The sequence below is a fragment of the Falco punctatus genome (genome assembly GCF_963210335.1).
Source record: "Falco punctatus genome assembly, chromosome: 3".
In the NCBI taxonomy this organism is placed as follows: Eukaryota; Metazoa; Chordata; class Aves; order Falconiformes; family Falconidae; genus Falco; species Falco punctatus.
In genome coordinates, this window is record NC_137582.1 from 82,307,908 (window position 1) to 82,328,129 (window position 20,222).

Here is a 20,222-nt window from a genome sequence, read left to right on the forward strand (position 1 = left end):
ATATTTCAAACAAAAAAAACCTTGATTTATATTGAGTGCATGATACTTCGGCTCAGTTCTTTAATGTGTGAACAACACTTGAGATACATGTTTTGCAGTGAACTTAGTTCCTGGTTTTCCCGTTAAGGACCATAACAGATGGAGGAGTCATCCATACAAAACTCAGACAGCACTTCTTTTTTAGCAAGGCAAATCCTTCTCTACTGAAATAAGCTTAAATAGGATGATTTTGCTAATATCATTTAAGTCAGTCTTTGTAACAATAGCCGTTCATTTATATAATTCAAGTTGAAAGTGACCATCTCACCTTGCTTTTTTCTCCAGGAAAATGAATGTATGAGAATTAAAATCCTAGGTGACTGCTATTACTGTGTTTCTGGACTACCTATATCTCTTCAAAATCATGCCAAGAATTGTGTGAAAATGGGACTGGACATGTGTGAAGCCATTAAGTAAGTACTGAACTTTTTGTTAAATATTCAACAATAAAAATTCTGTCTCTTCTATCTGTAGCTGTGCTGATGGTTGAAACATTCAGACCTGCAGTAGTTTGTGTGTTTCACTGCAGAGTCTAGCATGGTAATCTTGATCTCAATTTAAGCAAAGGATTGTTTTAAGTTGTTGAGTTGTGCCAGGCTATGTCATCACTACACTGTAAAGATGATTAAGGACTGATTGCTCATGTAAGGAAAGACTGAGAGAGCTGGGATTGTTCAACCTGGAGAAGAGAAAGCTTAAATCTCATCAATGCATTTAAGTACCTGAAGAGAGAGTGCAAAGAAACATTGAATCAGTTAGGTTGGAAAAAACCTTTAAGATCATCAAGTCCAGCCATTAACCCAGGACTGCCAAGTCCATCACTAAACCATGTCCCTGAGCACCACATCTATGCATTTTTTAAACATCTCTAGGGATGGTGATTCCACCACCTCCCTGGGCAGCCTGTTCCAATGCTTGACCACCCTTTCAGTGAAGAACTTTTTCCTAATATCCAATCTAAACCTCCCCTGGCATAACTTGAGGTTGTTTTCTCTTGTTCTGGTGCTTGTTATCTGGGAGAAGAGACCTACCTCCACCTGCCCACAACCTCTTTTCAGGTAGTTGTAGAGAGCAGTAAGTTCCCCCTGAGCCTCCTCTTCAAACTAAACAACCCCAGTTCCCTCAGCCGCTCCTCACAAGACTTGTGCTCCAGACCCTTCACCAGCTTCGTTGCCCTTCCCTGGACACGCTCCAGCACCTCTACACCCCTCTTGCAGTGAGGGGCCCAAAACTGAACACAGCATTCAAGCTGCGGCCTCACCAGTGCCCGGTACAGGGGGACAATCCCTTCCCTTGTCGTGCTGGCCACACTGTTGCTGATACCAGCCAGGGTGCTGTTGGCCTTCTTGGCCACCTGGGCACACTGCTGGCTCATGTTCAGCCGGCTGTCAGCCAGCACCCCCAGGGCCTTTTCCTCCAGGCCACTTTCCAGCTGCTCTTCCCCAAGCCTTTAGCATTGCCTGGGATTGCTGTGACCCAGGTGCAGGACCCGGCACTTCTCCCTGTTGAACCTCTTATGACTGGCCTTGACCCATCGATTCAGCCTGTCCATATCCCTCTGCAGAGTCATCCTGCCCTCAAGCAGATCAACCTAGTGTCATCTGCAGTTACTGAGGGTGCACTTAATTCTCTTATCCAGATCATTGATAAAGATATTAAACAATACTGAGCCCTGGGGAACACCACTTGTGACTGGACACCAGGTGGATGTAACAGTTGCTACCACTCTTTGGGCTTGGCCATCCAGTCAGCTTTTAACCCAGCACAGAGTACATCCGTTCAGGCCATGAGCAACCAGTTTCTCCAGGAGAATGCTGTGGGAGATGGTGTCAAAGGCTTTACTAAGGTCCAGGTAGACAACATCCACAGCCTTTCCCTCATCCACTAGGTGGGTCATCTTGTCACAGGAGGAGGTCAGGTTCATCAAGCAAGACCTGCCTTTCATAAACCCATGCTGGCTGGGTGTGATACCCGGGTTGTCCTGCATGATGGTGCTCAGGATGATCTGCTCCATAACATTCCCTGGGAAGATGGGGGTCTTCTTTCCCAAAGAAGGTGAAGCCAGGCATTTCAGTGGTACCCAGTGACAGGACAAGAGATGACGAGCACAACCTGAAACACAGGAGGTTTGCTCTGAACATAAGGAAACACTTTTTTCACTGTGAGGCTGACTGAGCACTGACACTGGTTTCTCTGGGAGTTTATGGAGTATCCAGCTTTGGAGATCATCAAACTCCAACTGGTACAGCCCGAAGCAACCAGCTCTAGCTGGCCCTGTTTTGAGCAGGATTTGGACTAGACAATCTCCAGGTGTCCCTTCAGACCTCAACTGTTCCATGATCCTGTGATTACAAGATGGTAAATAACTCAATAGACATCACTTAAGACTTGGAAGCTTTGCTTTTTGCAGAGTCATGATGCTGTCACCCACCGATTAGTCAAATGGCTCTGTGAGAGGCCAAAGCTCCTGGCTGCTCCTGAGTTTGATGTTCATTGATGGTCAGGAGCAGTTGCTCCTTCACAGTTAAGATGCCTCAAATTCTGAGCCTGTGGAGTGATACTGAGCGTGTCTACCAAAGACATTTTTAACAGCTTACTGATTCCTGGGCTGAGAGGCCCACCTCCATGTTGTTAAATAAGCAATTAAATATGTTTTTCTTACTAGACTTCAGGTTTAGGTTTAGTTTCATCTTTTCTGTAGTTTATTGTTTAAGTGAGGACTTTCTAAAAAGTTCTTCCAGTTAACACATTAAGGCACAATTAATTCTGTGCTTGTCGGTAGTATTTTGGATTTGTGGGTTACTGTATTTGTCCCTTATTTCTTTTCCGTAATCACTGTGCTTGTTCTGTCTTTGAAAGAGAAAACTGAACAAGAAATTTGAGTATCCTAATGTAATTGCTTTTGAAATAGTAGTTCTAACTTATTTCAAGTAACTCAAGTAATAACAGGAGACTTGATATGATTGTGAAAGAGGAAAAAGAAATACGGTTGTATCTGATGGATTAACACTTCAAGGCATCTGAGGATACAGTTACAGGCATACTTGAGGAATCCTCTAGCTTATTACTAATGAGTAGATTGGGAACAGATTATAGGCAACCATAGCAGTTCCCCCTTCGGGATGATAGGACTTACAAAGAAGTCTTGAAAAAAGGACAGATTTACTCCCCCTCATCTCTTCACCTGGCTGCTGATTGAACTCTCAGTGCAGAGCAGTAATAACTCTGTTGTAAGACACTTGCCCGGAATGAGTTCTGCCACCAAACCTGGACATGTTTCAATAAGAGGGTACTTAAACCTGGATTGGATGTCTGCACGTCATCCCAAAGGGTCTTAAACTTGCCTGTCCAGAAACTTGAGCTCAGTATTGTAGTTTACTTGATGAGCAAGGGTCTGATTCTGTTAGCTCATTTAGAAAACATTTTGTGAGGAAAGGACAATCAAAAAACCTTCTATCTCTTTTTTTTCTAACCACAGTCAGATAATTTGTTTTCTGTAATTCACACCTGAAGTTCTTTTTTGCTTTTAGGAGTTAAAATACTGTAAATGGTTACTTATGGTCGTTATCATTAATGGCACAAGTATCTTTTCTGTTGAAAATGTGTTTCCTTTCACTAAAATTACAGTATTAGGTGAATACACAGTATTGCAGTATTAGGTGAACTACACTGCAAAAATATGTATCATGTGGAGGTCTGGATATTTGGTAGTCACCTGTGGTTTTTTAAACAACTGGACTTTGGGTTTAAAACTTGGTATGCTCTTCTGTAAGTTTCAGTTCCAATTTTGATGTTTTTGCCCAAATTGCATTTACTACTGTCCAGGTAGCAAAGTAAGAAATTACTTCATCTTTGTGAGGTATATGTGTGATGTGTACCTTGTCATGAAATGCGTGGTTATGTTGAACAGTGTTGTCTCAATGATTAACTAAACAGTGATTCCTCTAATCATAAATACTATCCTTATATGTGTGTAATTATAGTCACAAGAAGGTTTCGGCTTTCAGCTGCCTGGTCTTCTGATTTGATCCAGGGTAATTACTGTATGGACAGGTTAATTAATGCAAATTTGGTTCTTTGCCTTTTAATGTATTCATGGAAAAGGTGTGGTATTTGTGGAAACTTAAGATTTTGATCTTGGTTTAGGGATCTTTTGTAAAACTAACCTCAGTACAGGAATCAAGTTGCTGCATTTCCTAAAATTTTTTTCTTCATCCAGATAAGTTGTACCTTACATTGTGTCCAAAGAAATCTATTTTTTAAATGGTACTCGGAGAGCTTCTCCTTGCCAAGCATTAAAATCTACAGATTTGGGGGTTTCCTAAGTTGCTTTTACTGGATGTTTTGTTCATTTAGCTATACTCGAACATTATTATAATTAAACCAATTGCTTCTCTACCATATTAGGAACTAAAGTTAATATGCCTTCAGTTGAGCAGTAAATAAAATAGTGTCCCTAAGTTCTGACTCCCTCGCCTTGGTTGGCTTAAAAATATTGGCTTTTTTTCCCCAGCCTTGCAGCAAAAATGAGAGCTTTCTGGTTTATGTTTCATAAGATCTGTGTGCTGTGTGGTAAATGTGAGTTAAAAGCATTTGCATAGATTTTCTAGTCAACCTGTTGCTTTTTTACTTAAAGAAAACTATAGAAGGTTACAGGCTGGTAGAAAAACAATGCTAAACTCAAGCTGTAAATTGCCCTTTGCAAAGAACTGAAAGTATAATTTTGCACATCATAATGCAGTGCTTTAGTTGAGCTCAGAGAGCAATCTGTCAGTTCCTCACACTTTGGAACTTCCTGATTTTTTTTGAAGTAACTTTCTGCTATCAAGTATGTTCATTGTTAATGCTGGATGATAGGATCCTCCTTGGTAAGAGCAGCCTTATACACTAGCAAATTATCTTTTAGTTGTATAGCACATTTTCATCTGACTTTATTACTGCAGTCAGAATTCACAACACTCCTGTAGACAGATGCCTGTTTATCACAGCCTGTTTAAATCTCTGTAAGAAGTGTGAGATCAAGTGTTGTAGCCTGCAGATGAATAAAAACTACTGATTATTAATCAACTCCATATTTTTTTTGTGTGATTGCTGCATCTTTGTGTGGAAGTATCTCCTGACATACTTCTGTGGCCTGTAAAACTAGCAGTATTACTCTTGCTGTTGCAAGTATGTCATTCAATATATGTTTTACTCACTCTGTCTGAAATGTCTTTTGTCAGATAGGATTTTTTGTTATATTCAGTCACTGAAGTGCAAACTGACTCCTCAGTGCATGAATTACTGAAATAAAGCAGTTTGCTGTTTAGATTAACAGTTCTGTGTAGATTTTACCACCTAAATATGGTTTCACTTGCAGTTCTGTTTGAATTAAAGAGGAATTCTACCAAACTGCCGGGTGATCTGTAATACAAAGCCTTATTCAGTTCTGTTTCCTAGTGATGTGTAACTCTGTTTTGAGCAATTCAGCCTCACTACACTACAGATTGTTTTCATTAAAACATGTTAGTAGTCCCATTGATTAATTGCTTTGCTTCTCTGCTGTATGTTGGAGCAAATCCAATGTTTCTTATAATCTGTGGCCTGCTTGCCCAGGAGTGGGGTGCACACCTTATCAAGCCATAGATATCAGTGCTGCCTGTGATGTTGAGAGCTGGCACCTTAACCGGGTGCTTTAAGGCTAGAACTTACCTGTTAAGGCAAAATATGTTTGTGTATGAATATATGTGCTGGTTTCCTTCATCCAGAACTCCACCCCCTTGTCTGTCTGGTGACTTCCTGGTGTTTCTCAGCCGTACGTTCTCAAAGGCGATCTTTGATTTGGTAGTGTGAAGTGAGTTCCATTTCAGAGGAAAGTGAAAGAAACTGGTGGATGAGATGGATATACCAATTTGAAAACTAGATACAAAATAAAATAATATGATTTCATTGCTGCAGGTCTGATCCAGAAGGGAACTATGCTTTTAAAGGGCAATTTTCCGGGGACTAAATGCTCAAGGCTCACTGAATGTGTTAAAGTGCTTAAGACAGGACTAGGTGAGTCTTAGATTCATTAGTGCAGAATTACTGATGAACAAAGCTCAGGTAAATAGTAGATGTTTTCCTAATGACCTGAACTCTTGCTTGTGTGGAGTAAAGCTGCTACAACTACCTGCAAACTAACCATGCCTTTGAAAAACATAGAATCCTTACAAACTCAAATTTCAGGCTGCAATAGGAAAAATACAGTCTTGATGAGTATTTTGACTGCCCAGCCAGCATGGACATACAGACTGTGGTGTGCTGAGGGAAACTGGAGAGATTGTGGGAGCAGAAAGTGAAATAACAATGGAAAATTTCAGATATACTGTGTAGGTAAGGCAAATGTCCTATGGGGATGTGATAGACTACGTTCTTAGATACATTCAGTGCCTGCACTGTCATATGAGTTGTTTAGAGAGCACAGGAGAGAAGATGCAGTAAACCCTAATTTGGTCCAGAGTAACATTTCTAATTTAAAATCTGTGGTTTCTTTAATTTGTGAGACAGAAGAGAAGATTGAGTTCTGGAACATAGTCTACTTGCTGCCCTCCTTAACTCCTGAGAGCTTATAAAGCAGACTTTATGGCTTGCTCTGCAGAATATGGCAGGGCAGCCTTTTGACAAGCATTCCTAAAGGATGAATGTTCCTCTTCCACTTTGTCTGGTTTTGTAAAACACTTTTTTTTTTCCAAAGTGTTAAACTTGTGTCATATTTTTTGTGCAGAGCAAAGTGGTGTTTGTCATTTGCCAGCTGTTTACAAAGATCATTTACAAGCAGTTCATTTTCAAGTATGTCAGCTACATGAGAGGAGTGTAAAATGGCAAAGTGAAAAGAGATGCCAATAGACACTTGATAGAGACTGCAGGAATAAAAAAAACTTCTCCTCTCTTCTTTTTAATAACTTCAAAACACGGTTTAAAAAAATACTTTCATACTACTGTTATTTTCATTTGTCAGAAAGAGAACACTTGAGAACTACTGTTTAAATGCAGACTTTACCATATCAAATTAATCCTGTTAAGTTCTACGTTCCCTTTCAACAACAGAAGAGAAACAGGCCAGTTTAAGTCTGTAATTCAGAAGGTACGGAGCTGATGATTCTTGTCGTTGAGGCTGAAGATGTTGCTAGAACTATGAACCCGACTCATACAGAAGCCATTTGGGTTTCTTATTCTGTAGTTGTTCCTTCCATCAGCACCCTAAATTCCTCCAAGATGAATGTATATACGTGTTGTTTATTACTGGTTAGGTTTTGGTCTGTGTGAGTTGGGGCTTAAATACATAAATCCAGTTAAGTTACAGTCTTCCCATTTCTTAGCACTCTGTAAGCCTGCAGACAACTGGATTAGTTTTATAACTCTTTATATATGTAGTTAGGTACCCATATGATATATGTCTGAAAATGTTCTGTTTATTTTACTTTAGTCACCTACCTGTGATTCAGAATAGCTTCCTGTGGGAAGATTAATACCTATCTTATGTGTAGAGTTTTTCTGAGATTTAGATTGGGGTGGACAGATACTTCAACTCTGTCTAAAGTCACTGGGAAAGGCAAAGGTTTAGATGTGGTCTGCACAGTGAGGGTGGCCTCTCATGCTTTGTATAATGATCTAGTGGGTACAGCATTCACCAATCATATGGAAGGCTGTTGAGCCTATATTCTCCACAAGCTGAATGGCACTGAGCCCATATACCCAAAAGGCCTATGAGCCACCAGCCTGTAGAGTATCCTGAGGTGCTACATTTTCCATCCATCCTCTCAGATATGACAGATTTGAGAAAGTCTTGAGCATTGCTGTTAGGGTCTTCAGGTAAAAGGGTGCATAACAATAGTTCCAGATCTCCAAAAGCTGCCTGTAGAACAAAAATAGTCCCCATGTTCTACCACGAGACCAAACATTTCCACTACTTAGTTCAGCCCTCACAAATAATTTCAGATAAGTATAAAAGAAGGGACTATGAGAATTAACATTTACTACAAATAGTTGCAAATATAGATAATGGGAAAGATAAAATATAAGATAAAAACAATCCTAGCATAAAAAGAATGGAGACAATGCTAAAAAGAAATTTATGTTATCACTGTTGTTACTGCTAATTTGACTGGTAAATTAAAGAGAAAAAGGCCCTATTATGTATATTAACACAGGTTTTCTTCTCAACTACAGGAAAGTGAGAGATGCAACTGGAGTTGATATTAATATGCGTGTAGGAGTGCATTCTGGGAATGTGCTTTGTGGCGTTATTGGACTACAGAAGTGGCAGTACGATGTGTGGTCCCACGATGTTACTCTGGCAAATCACATGGAGGCTGGAGGAGTCCCAGGGTAAGAGGCTTCTCTGTTAACCTTTGGACATGTGGATTTGTGTATCATGGAGAAATACATAGGTACCGTGTCTTCAACCATCAGCCTTCATGGAGAAACCTGAATTAGTTCTTAGTGCTGTATTTAAGGGAAAAAAAGGGAATTCAGTATTTCCTGTGACTTAAGGAGTATTTTTTGTGGATGGAAGCTTTTAGGTTTATGCCCATTAAAACTTCTAAAAATGAGATTAGGGGGACTGTAAAAGAAGTGAACCATGTTTAAAATGTATATCCAAAATCTAGTAAAAAAGTCTGTTCAGGTATGCTTTTGGTTGGTATTTGTGATTCTGTCATTCTTTTAAAATATAATTTCAGCCGTGTTCACATCACCTCAGTCACCTTGGCACATTTGAATGGAGCTTACAAAGTGGAAGATGGGGATGGAGATGTGAGGGACCCATATCTGAAAGAGCATAATGTTAAGACTTACTTTGTAATCAATCCTAAGGTTAGTAGTACTTTTATTTTGTGGCCAGTCATAGTTCTTTTTGAGCAGGACCACTAATCCTTTATTGAATAATTCACTACCATAAGGTATTGATCAGACCTATTACCGATGCCTACAAATACATAATGTTTGCATTGCAAATCTTTCCTGCTCTTCAGAAATAAGTCTCTGATATTTCCCAGCAATATCATTAGGAATTGCAGGTTCTTAGCATCTTTCCATTTTTAAGTTCCTAAGCATGCAGATATGTGGTACCAGATGATGCATTACTGCTTCAGAAGGTAATGAACATCAAAGCTGATATCACTTTTTATTCTCTGTCAACCAGGGAGAGAAGCGAAGCCCTCAGCACCATATTAGACCTCGACATACCCTTGATGGAGCCAAAATGAGAGCTTCTGTCCGCATGACCCGGTACCTGGAATCTTGGGGAGCCGCCAAGCCGTTTGCACACTTGACCCACAGGGACAGCATGACCACTGAAAACGGCAAGATTAGCACAACAGTAGGGGCCTACTTATATCATTTCATACAATTTAGCAATATTTGAAAGGAAAAAGCTGCTCACTGCTAAATACCTGGCTATTTCTGATAGAAGATACCTGCTTTTGTACAGGGCGTAAATCCATTGAAGTTGCTGGGAGCTTTTCCATTGGCTTGTGAGCTTTGGTTTAGACTAAGGAGCCATGTCTTACTATAAATGCATCTCTGCATTGTAAGGAGTCTAATGTACTTACTAAACTGCACAATTTGACTCTCTGAGCTTGAGCCCCAGTCACAGCTTGTAGAGTTGCTGCTGTTCACCTTGTGGAAAGATATTTTGAACATAAAGCCAGAGTGCAAGACCTTTGGGAAGGAACACTTTTGATAAAGAGACATTCCCTGAGATTATTGGCTATTTAGCCACTTCTCCATTTGGAACAAGGCCAACCATGGAGGAAAGGCTGTGAAGTTAGAATATCCCTGTGGCACCTGGAGTGGACTTTATTAGAAAAGTTCTCTGGGAACCAAATCCATACTCACAGTAACATCTACCTTTTGAAGGTGCACTAACCACTCATTAGCTGTGGCTGATGGCCTGCATTTCACAGTACTGTAGTGCAATATTACGTCTCGTACACCGAACAGAAACAATTTCTTTCAGTGTTGCTAACTGTTTTACTGCTGTCAGTAAGACACTGTCGGTCCACAGCTTGGACATTGCATTATCTTCTACTTGTAAAAAGCATGGACATAAAGATAAATTCTAATAGTTTTCATCATTGGCTTTCAGTTTTGTTCCTGTTATGTATGAGCACATAGGATTGAGCTACCTAACCCATCTTGTTCAATAAAGACAGTGCATCAGAATATGGATTGTGACATGTTCATTACAGAAAGTACCCAGCCATCACTTTCACTCATAAAATAAAGTGGCTGTGATGGCTCCTGTTGCTTGTCAATAAAAAATAATGACCATTGCCTGTATTTAGCCACTCAGGTCTATTTTTTTCAAAAAACATTTAACACTGTTTATTGCTGAAGCTGTCAGGTGTTTGGGCTACCTTAAAACAGTGATGCCTTTGAAGCAGTGACTTTCTAGTAAAGCAAAACATTCTTGGATTCAGACTTGCGTTAGTTATTTCGTGGTTTAAATGATAGATCAGTTTGTCTCCAGGTCACTACATCTTCACTTTTGTCTGGATTTTTCTTTTAGACAGTTCTAATCTAATGCTAAAAATATTTGTATTGGAAACTTTTTTCCATACTTGACCCTGTTTTCAACACTATTTTAAAAGCAACTTAACATCGTCAAAATCTTTTACAGATCATAAGGGTTTTGTTGTTGTTGTTTTTTAGGATGTTCCCATGGGGCAATATCATTTTCAGCGTTGCAGAGAGAGGTAAATTAATTTTTAAAAATCATTTATTTCTATAAGTCCTTATAAAGACATATACTTTCATATATATGTATGTAAGAGGTATGAGATGAAAAGATAGTTTCGGTGAGAAATGTCCTCAATATTCGAAAGCACGTCTTTTATATATATATATATATATATTTATTTATTTATTTATTTATTTATTTATTTATAAATATATGTATTATATATACAAATGTGTATGTGTGTGTATATGTATATATATATGTATGTATATATATATGTATGTATATATATGTATATATGTATGTATGTGTATATATATATATATAAAATACATGCTTTCAAATATTGAGGACATTTCTTCCCGAAACTATATTTTCATCTCATACCTCTTACATAGAGAAGGGCTATGGAAACAGATTTGGCAGATAAGTTACTTAGGAATCGTGAGTTACACTTCCTGCTAACAAGTAGCATTATTCTGAATTAGTATAAGTATGTTGATGGGCTACTGTTGGCTTCTCCTAAGAACTGAATTACTCCGTCACTGGGGACAAAATCATGCAGAAAAATGGAGAAGAGGCACAGAGGGGTAAGAAAAGAGAAGATGGAAAGGGCTATTAATTAACAGCTGATAATATGCACTAAAAGAAACATGTTTTATATTTTGTGAATTACTTTGTATTTGCGCTGTGGTTTATTATTTCAAAGTATGTAGTATGTTTGCAGCAGTAAACATTCAAAAGGTATTTTGTGGTCTTCCTGTAGTGCTCCTGCTACACAAAATGTCTGCAAAATCACAGTAGCTTTAAGTTCTTATTCTCCCACTTGGTACTTCAATGATCAGGGCAAGATGGTGAGAAATGGAAACAGGGTTGAATGGCATCTGTTTAAAGAACAAGCTTAGCACTATCAGAAACCTGGAATGAGTAATTTTTATTTTAATGACCTGATAACACTTCAGATAATGTCTTTCTTCCAAAATTATGTGGCATCACAAATACCATAACATCATTTAAAAGAACCCTTTAAAAGTTTGTATTTTATTGTCTTTAATTATACAAACAAGTCATTCTGTCTGTTCCGTTCCCCATCTCTCTACTTGGGAAATGTCTTCTCAACAAATCACAGGTTACTAGAGAACTATGCAATTACCAAAAATATTACTAAATTCCAGAAGATGAACAAGTTTTGACTGAATATACATGATAAAAATAAAAACAATCTCTCATTTTAAAACCGAGCATTTACATTTGGACAATATGTCAAAAGGACTTCTGTCAACCTTATGGTGAAAAGTCTGTGTTATTTGCAAATAACGCAATTCTTTAAGATTCTGAGATGTTCTTGCTTTTGTGCTTCTAAATTCCACTCCAAAATAGGTACAAAAGATAGAAATGATACCAGGTGTCTTGATACTATATTATGGAAGGAGTTTCTGAAACTATTACTGTAGTCTAATGTCCATAGTGAGGCATGCTGCTATTGCAGCATAAATGTTAAAACAATTGTTATTATTCTTATGTTTATGCCAGCTATCACCCCATTGTTTAAAGTCAATGTTTATTAATAATGTAATGATTTTCCAAAGTAATTTCCCACATTTTTCATTTCAGAACAAAATCACAGAAAAGAAGGTTTGAGGAGGAACTGAATGAGAGGATGATCCAGGCCATTGATGGAATCAACGCTCAAAAGTATGTTTTCATCCTCTGTTGTCTCCTTCCTTCAACTTTGACATAAATCTGGAACACAGGGTAGTGTTTACTGTTCCTCACTCTGACATGCACACAGAAGTCTGAAAACAGTAAAGGTGTCACTAATACTGGTATAGGAAGCTCTGTACATTGTAAAGATAGGCTGTACTGTAACATTTTCTACTATAAGGAATAAGACACTGCCTGTGAATCATAGTGTGACAGAGGTTTTGGCTTGTCTTGATCTTCATGGCAAAGTGATTTTTGTTCCATAACTGTATCTGTACACTCATGGCTGTAACTCTACAGAATTATCTCATCCAAGAGCAGAAAAGTAAGACACAAGAAACACCTGGCTCAGGAATCAGAATGACGTGAAAATTGGTCCTTCACAAATGTCACAGAAACATCTCAGAATTAGAAACTTTCTCTAAAATCATAGGTTAATATCTCTCTGTTTCAACTGGTTGGTTGATTTCTTCGAGAAAGCTAAGCTTGATGGCATATTAAAATTGTTGGGGGAGGCAACGTGGCATGTGTTTTTTCTGTGTCCTAGGAAGAGCTGGAGGCGGTATTGATGTTCTCCATTTGCTGGCGAATAGATAAGAATGAGAGAAAAATTAATAACAGTCCTAAATAAGTGTTCAGGTTTCTTATATTTATCTGATTAAATAAGGGAATTGCCCTTCAAAAATGTGGACAACAATTGTAATGAATTACATGTTTTCCCCCTCTACTTCTGTTACTCAGAATCTTAATCACCTTCATATTATTCCTAATTATTAAATGCTCATATGAAAAATTTGGTTTTTTGCATCTGATAGTCCTATTAAAAGGTACTTGGCTTTAAGAAAATATTTTTCAGTAATAATTTATAGAATAGAGTGTTGATAGTTACAGGTCATACAAAGAATACAGTGAAAGAGGATAGGTCATATGACAGGCAAATACCATAATTCCCCAAAATAAAATACAAAATACAAATATCAAAGCCTTTGATTATACTAGACTTGCCTGAAACAGCTGTATAAATTTTTGCAATTTATATGTGTTTGATCTCAAAAGTAAAGCATCTGTATAAATGCATTAAAATAAAGTACTGGTGTTATGATACTGATGTTATTTTATCTCAGAGAATCCCTGTCTTACCTAATTAGTACATAAAATTCAGAGAAACTTGGGGATGAAAGATGTTTGTGTGGTAATAAAGGTTTCTGAAAACATTTCAGTGCTTTTTCTGAATTACGTGGGGAACTGCAGAAAAATAAGGAATGATCTTATTTATCAGAGAGGCTGAATGCCACCTTCCAAAACTAGATGCTCTACCTATCCCTGTATTGGTTAGCTGAATGAATCACTTAAATGATACAGGAAACTGAGACTAAGTTGTCAAAAGTGCTGATTCCACAAACATCAAGTTAAATCAGTATTTTAACTGTGAATTCTCAGCCCTTGGAAAAATTAGGTAAAAGATTTCCTACATTTGAGACACAAAACTAATCATTTGTGTTTTCTTTATAGTTGTACGGGGGGGTTGTGCCTCAATTTTTTGTCTTTAAAATGAAAATAGCACTATAATAACACTATAAACTAACGGTGTGGTTGTGAAGCTAAGTCATTTGCTTCTGTGAATCAGGAAGCAAACTTTTCAGAAAATCTGAGAAAACCAGTATTTCTAAATGTTTTTAAGTGTAGAGTTTAGATTGTATAGTGAATTAAGTCTGTGAATTAAGGAAATTTTTTTAAAAATATTGCAAGTAAAATACTGTATTAAAATTATCAATCTTTTATCCTTTTTGATTAGAAAATTGCAGGAAAATAATTCAAATGCAAACATTCATTGTACAGAGCCATTGTTTCTTTTACCCTGAGCTGTCAGCGTGGTCTGACATTTTCATTGACATCGTGGTTCTTTGCCATGTGTCATTCTGTGGAAAAAAATTAACTGGTTGCAAGCAAATGGTCATAGTGTCAGGATTTGGACATTACATGCCTAGATGTTTAATAACCAGTAACTGGAAGAAAAGGAAATATAGTCTGTATCTTTTTAGTCTAAGACAAAGCTGTAGTCCAAATGAATCACACTTTTTTACACAGCGTAAAATAGTGCAGTACAAATTGAAATGGTACCTCAAGCTTTGAAAGCAGTGTAGTGTTTTCTCTGGCAACCTCACTCAGTGCTTTTCTGCTGGTTCACAAGCTAGTTTTACTATTTTTCCACAAAACTGCCAAGCACCACATGCACACGCTGTCTGTAACTTGGGGCATCTGGGTTCAGTTCATTTTTCTGGAATGCAAAAGAAACTGTGACACCTAAAACCCAGCCTGCTGGCCTTGTGCCATCATTTGTAGTAGCAGATTTAGTTGACAATGCTCCTTGCAAAGTTGCATGAGAAAAGTATGACCTGTTTATTCATTATTATTCTGTTAGAGTACTACATTAAAAGATGCATAAATGCAGATTTAGAAGATTGAGCAAGGAACAAAGAGCTGCTGTCTCTCAGCTGAGTGTCTTAGCCATGAGGGTGTAACATAATACTTTCTCCACGTTTCTTTTCCCTGTACCTTGAACAAAGTATTCCTGGCTGCAGGGTGCCTGGCGTGCATAGGAGGGTGATGAGTAGCCCTAGTTATGACACTCTGACCCTTGGTGGTTAGGGGATTTCTGTAGGACACGTGATGGATGAATAGCAATCTGCTAGCTAAATATATACCTACAGAGGGAGCTAAACGAAAGTTATTTGCTCTTTGGTTTAAGTAGGTTACTATGTTAAAGAGACACACTCTTTCCTCTCTTTTCTTTAAGTCATGGTGTCTGGGATGTTCTGTGCATAATTCCTTGCTGTACATTGCCAGTCAGCACAAACCCTATCAGACCTGTCGATACAGGCATAATTCAGCTGTCTGTGTTGTTGCTTGAATTACAAAAGGATTTTAACAGAAATTTTGGTACCTATTTTCCTAGAAGGCATACCCCCATGTACTTGCAGATACTTCAGTAACTTTTAGGATCATCAAGGAGTCAGGCTATAGGCAGAATTTTTCAGCTCTTATCTTTGGTGCTAAGTGTATGTGACTTTGTGCTCCTTCTTCTGTAGTTACTGTCCACTTCCATTTGTCTGTGTTATACTCTTCCCTCATCTCAGACCTCTCAGCACCTGCTGCCTAAAACCAGCATAGTTTTTTCTGAGCTTTAAAATTGAATTAAAAACTCCTGAAAACATGAGTTTTTAATGCAGAGTATGAGGCAGGTTTTGCTCTAAATGGCATTACTGACTTCACATGCAATCAAGTGTGTACCGACCACATTAAGACTTTGAGGGTAGGTACGCAGACAGAACTTTTTGCCAGTGTGGTAATGGTAATAAAATCAATCCATCTGACAGATACTGTAAGAAAAAAAGGGAAATTAGTTAACAATTTGGAGGAAGGGGTTACTTTTTGCTTGATTTTTATAATTAAATGAAAAGACTTCCACTTAATTTTCACAGTTTACCAAAAATATTCCAAACTGAATGTTTTCTCCAGTAGATTACAGCTGGATCCAAACAAAATCATGCTATATGTACAACAGCCTATCATACCTGTTTCTTTCAGAATCCTAACTGTGATCAGAGATGTAAGCTATTGCAGAGTGAACTGGGAAATACAATTTTTAATTAAGTATACCTAGAACTGCATATTTTTTCATCCCCTTTTTATAATGAAACTGATTGTGCAGAAGCTGGAACAGTCTCCCAGGAGAGGAAATATTTTAGATTTCATAAATCAAAGCTAATGGCTTACACTCCACTCTGTCCATTCCTGTTCTCCCAGGACCTTAATTTAGGATGTATTCCACTGTGATTCATTGCAGCTACGTATATGTATTGCAGCCTGTCATTTGAGACATTCCCTTTTATTTAGAAGGCATTAGCTACACTACTAGCTTAGAGTCTAATTTAAAGGTATTGCTGGAAAGGTTGCAAAAAAATCTCAAGCTCTGCTATTACTTTTCAAGCTCAAATATTTCATGTTCACAACAGTAGTCAGCTTAAACATTTTTTGCAAATTTGTCTAGTCCCCTTGAGGTACAAGCAACCTGACCCTCTTGAAATGCAAATAGTATGTTTCTTTTCAAGTGTCCATTAAAATAAATCTAGACTTTCATATTGGAACATTCCATTTTGTAAAAGTTATGTCAAGCTTTTGTCAGGATTCACTTCTTTTAAAATAGATTTGTCATTTCAGTGCAAGTACTTATTCTATTTTTCATTTTCAAGCATGGAAGAAGTTTTTATAATCAGTAAAAACATCAAAATCTACCTCTAGAGTACAGGGTCGTGGTCAAGGGACCACCAATACAGCTCAAAGACATAATCAGTCCACCTGCTTTAATAATGTTTTTCACATTTTCATCCAGAGTAGTAGTTTGTAAAGTGTAATTTACCTGCCACTCTTGCATATTGTAACAGTGCACTTCTTAAAGGTACCTTGTGAAGGACTCTTTTTATCTCAGGTTCTCTTCTGTCTACCGGATATGCTACAGTATTTTGGAGATGAGTGGAATATGAATGTCAGAATTACATCATATAAATTCCCCCTTGATTGTCATTAGGAATGATCCACAGAAAAAGTGGTTCATCTGAGCCTTTTCTTTCATGTGTACAATAGCAATAGAAGTCAAAAAGGAGACAGGATTTGTAGTTTCCACTTTTACTGTCAGTGCAGTTCGCCATATACATTGCAATACACAAGAACTTGCTTGCTTCAAAGTGATTTTCTTCGCTGAGTTCAGTAACATAAAAAGGCAGGATTGCTTTATTCTTACAATGTTCCTTTTATCTTCTAGGCAGTGGCTTAAATCTGAAGACATTCAAAGAATATCGCTTCTTTTCTATAATAAGACTCTGGAAAAAGAAGTAAGTTATTTTCACTGCAAATTCACTGTTGATTCCTTCTTTGCATCGTTCTAAGCGAGGCTGGTGTCCCTTGCTTTTGTAACACGGAGCCATGGCCACAGCACCTCTCGTGCAGAGAGAAGTGCTCAAATCTTACAGTAATATTTTAGCTCATTTACAGAAGAAACTTTATGAATGTGATGTCTGCTTTCTTGTTTGTAGGGCTCTGCAGTTCACTTGAATTCCTTGACATTTTCATGGCCTCACAGAAGTGGGAGGAGGTTTAATAGTCCAAATTTGATGTAGCTGGAGCAAAAAAATCCTGAGTTCCATCATCTACATACTCAAAACGCGTTTATCAGACTCCACTGTTTTTATTTTTTTTTCCTTTGCCAAGTCTCAAAGATTCCACCTGTAGTAAGAATAGTCTTGTAATGATATGTTACTCATCGTTTTCTCCATATGCAGTTGATGCTCACAGTCATTCTGGGGAAACAATAACTATAAATGTTTTTTTTTTTTAAGAAAAATGCCTAGCTGTCTTGGATGCAACACACTAAATGTTCTTCTAACTAGTATGTGTGATAAAACATGTTTGAAAATGTATGTACAGATGGAGTAAATGATACTGTTTCTAGTCTTTTGAGTAATGATCAGAATGAAAGAATCCCCTCTTTAACATGACTGTCATGACCACTAGCCTAGAAAATCAGGCCTTTTCTTTGTGTTATGGTCTTGTAGAGCCTGAGTATATTTCTACATACTGACACAGCTTCAGCAGGGAGACTGGAGACTTGCCTTTTTCTGCTTTTTCGTAAGCATAGGACAGCTGATAACTGAACAGTTAGGCTGCCTTTCAGGGAAGTAAGAGATAGGTTTGACAACAGCTGACTGTATAAATGAATGAACCTGATGAGAATGGGGTAGAGGAAGTATTGCCATACTGTGTTCACACTGTACAGCATCCTCTGGATCCCACATGGTGGTCAAATGCATATTTAATTATGTTTGTAGATATATTTCACTTGAAAGCATCTGAAATAATTTTCAGACTCCTTCAAAGCTCAGCAGAATAATGTTCTTATGGCCAGCTGCCAAAGGCATGTGTTGGATGCCCTTGGCAATGCATTAGGGCGAAAAAAGTTTCAAGGATTGTTGAGCCTGTTTAGAAGATGGCGTAAGAGAGAAGATGCTAGACCTGACATGGTCTCATCTGTACTGTTCAAAGGGTACACTGAGTGGATCAAAGGTGTGCCTGGGAGCGCATTCAGATTTTAATGTGGGTGGTACTTAACTGATAAATTCTGAAAGAGAACTTGAGAGAAAACATCATACATGCATTTTGGACAATCAAGGAATCAGGACTTTGGAGAAAACCAGGGAGCTAAGTTATTTGGCTGTGTAGATACTCCACGTAGGAGTCTAATCTCTTTTAGACTGTAGAATATTTTGCAATGGCAAAGAACTAATTGTCCTTTTTGGATCCGGCTTTTTAATATCTTTCTTCACGGCCTTTTAATGACTCACCGGTCCAGTCTTGACTAATGAACTCAGTAAGAAGCCTGCTTTTAATTTAAACACGAGCTTTTCAGGCCCTGTAGGACATGAAAGTACAGCAAGGTAATAAAGCAAAATATTTATTTAACCTAAGGAGTGAGTTGCCTGACTTCATTGGGAAATATCTAGAGAAATATTAAGTGAAACACTTAAATGAATTTACAAATGGGTTGGAATTTGTGGGGATTTTAACAGCAGCTCAAGGTTCAAAATTGTTGGACAAGACCATTAAGAAACAACAGACATGTTCAACAGGTGGAAGAACAAAACTTGCTGCAAACATATCCATCAAGCACAGTCATATTTGTGCCTTCAAATTCAGTTAGGTATGTGATAAGAATTGCTTTTAATTTGTCATATAATTTGAAAATGAAAAAAAGCTGTTGGGCTGCTAAACTCAATTTCTACATGCTCATGTGAAGTTTGCTGCACGAGTTTCAAGGGCAGAACTTGGCACTAAGCACAAAGACACAGCTGTGTGCTTGCAGTTAGAAAGCACAGCTCATGCATTTTCCATTTTACGATGTTTGCATTTTGAAGAATTTTTGAAAATAATCTTCGGTACATTTCCTTTTAATAATGAAATCTTAAACTCTTAGCCTTTGAAAAATCTTTGACAGATAAGTCATTTAATAGGTTTATTTAGTTTACTATTTTAATATAATAAATTTAATAAATAAATTTAATAGGCACAACACTTAGGTAATTTCCCTTTGAATATTTAGTTGGTTTCAATCTAGACATACCTATCTGAAATAGCAGAACAACTCTGATTGATAAATATTCCATTGCTTAATTCTTATGTCTCTAGACAGGCTAATTAGAGATTCTTAAATAGGTTGGTTTTTAATGACAAAGCAGATCAAACTGACTCTCTCCAAAGAATATCAAGTGTTTAGTAGTATCAGCAGACATATGAGGCCTTTTAACAGACATAAAATATTTCAACTGAGGTAATAATATAGCTCCAGTAAATAACAGTATGATTGCTAGCTATGCTGTTGGAAATAGAACATTTATACAAATTGGTAGCGCGGTTTACACTTTCCTGCTCTGTGTGCTCTGAAGTTTCCTCTCTCAGTGACTATTAAGCGTAACTGGTTCAGCCCATTCAGTATTTATTAATAACTAAAAAAACAGTTTGGGGAGTTAACGACTAAGAAACTTGGAATCAGCTAAGAATGGTTGGCCATTCCTAAAAATATTTTTTTCAATGCTTTCGCTTTTTTTTTTTTCATTGAACTTTTTTTGATTAGTTTGGGATAGTCCTATTCTGCAGATGAACAAGACAAAAACATTTGACATGGCTACTTAAGCTGTTCTTCAAGAAGTAAAAGGATTCAATACTA

General features: G+C 37.6%; 1 protein-coding gene across 4 annotated transcripts in view; it reads left to right on the plus strand.

Annotated features, from left to right (window-relative positions):
* ADCY2 (adenylate cyclase 2) overlaps window positions 1-20,222 on the plus strand; it is a 229,328-nt gene that overhangs the window by 148,271 nt on the left and 60,835 nt on the right. For all 4 annotated transcript variants that reach the window (XM_080381755.1, XM_080381756.1, XM_080381757.1 and 1 more), the window contains 7 exons: window positions 325-452; window positions 8,230-8,388; window positions 8,742-8,874; window positions 9,203-9,379; window positions 10,714-10,757; window positions 12,356-12,436; window positions 17,268-17,337. In XM_080381755.1, coding sequence (XP_080237881.1) covers window positions 325-452; window positions 8,230-8,388; window positions 8,742-8,874; window positions 9,203-9,379; window positions 10,714-10,757; window positions 12,356-12,436; window positions 17,268-17,337 — 792 coding nt within the window. The remainder of the gene's footprint in view (window positions 1-324; window positions 453-8,229; window positions 8,389-8,741; window positions 8,875-9,202; window positions 9,380-10,713; window positions 10,758-12,355; window positions 12,437-17,267; window positions 17,338-20,222) is intronic.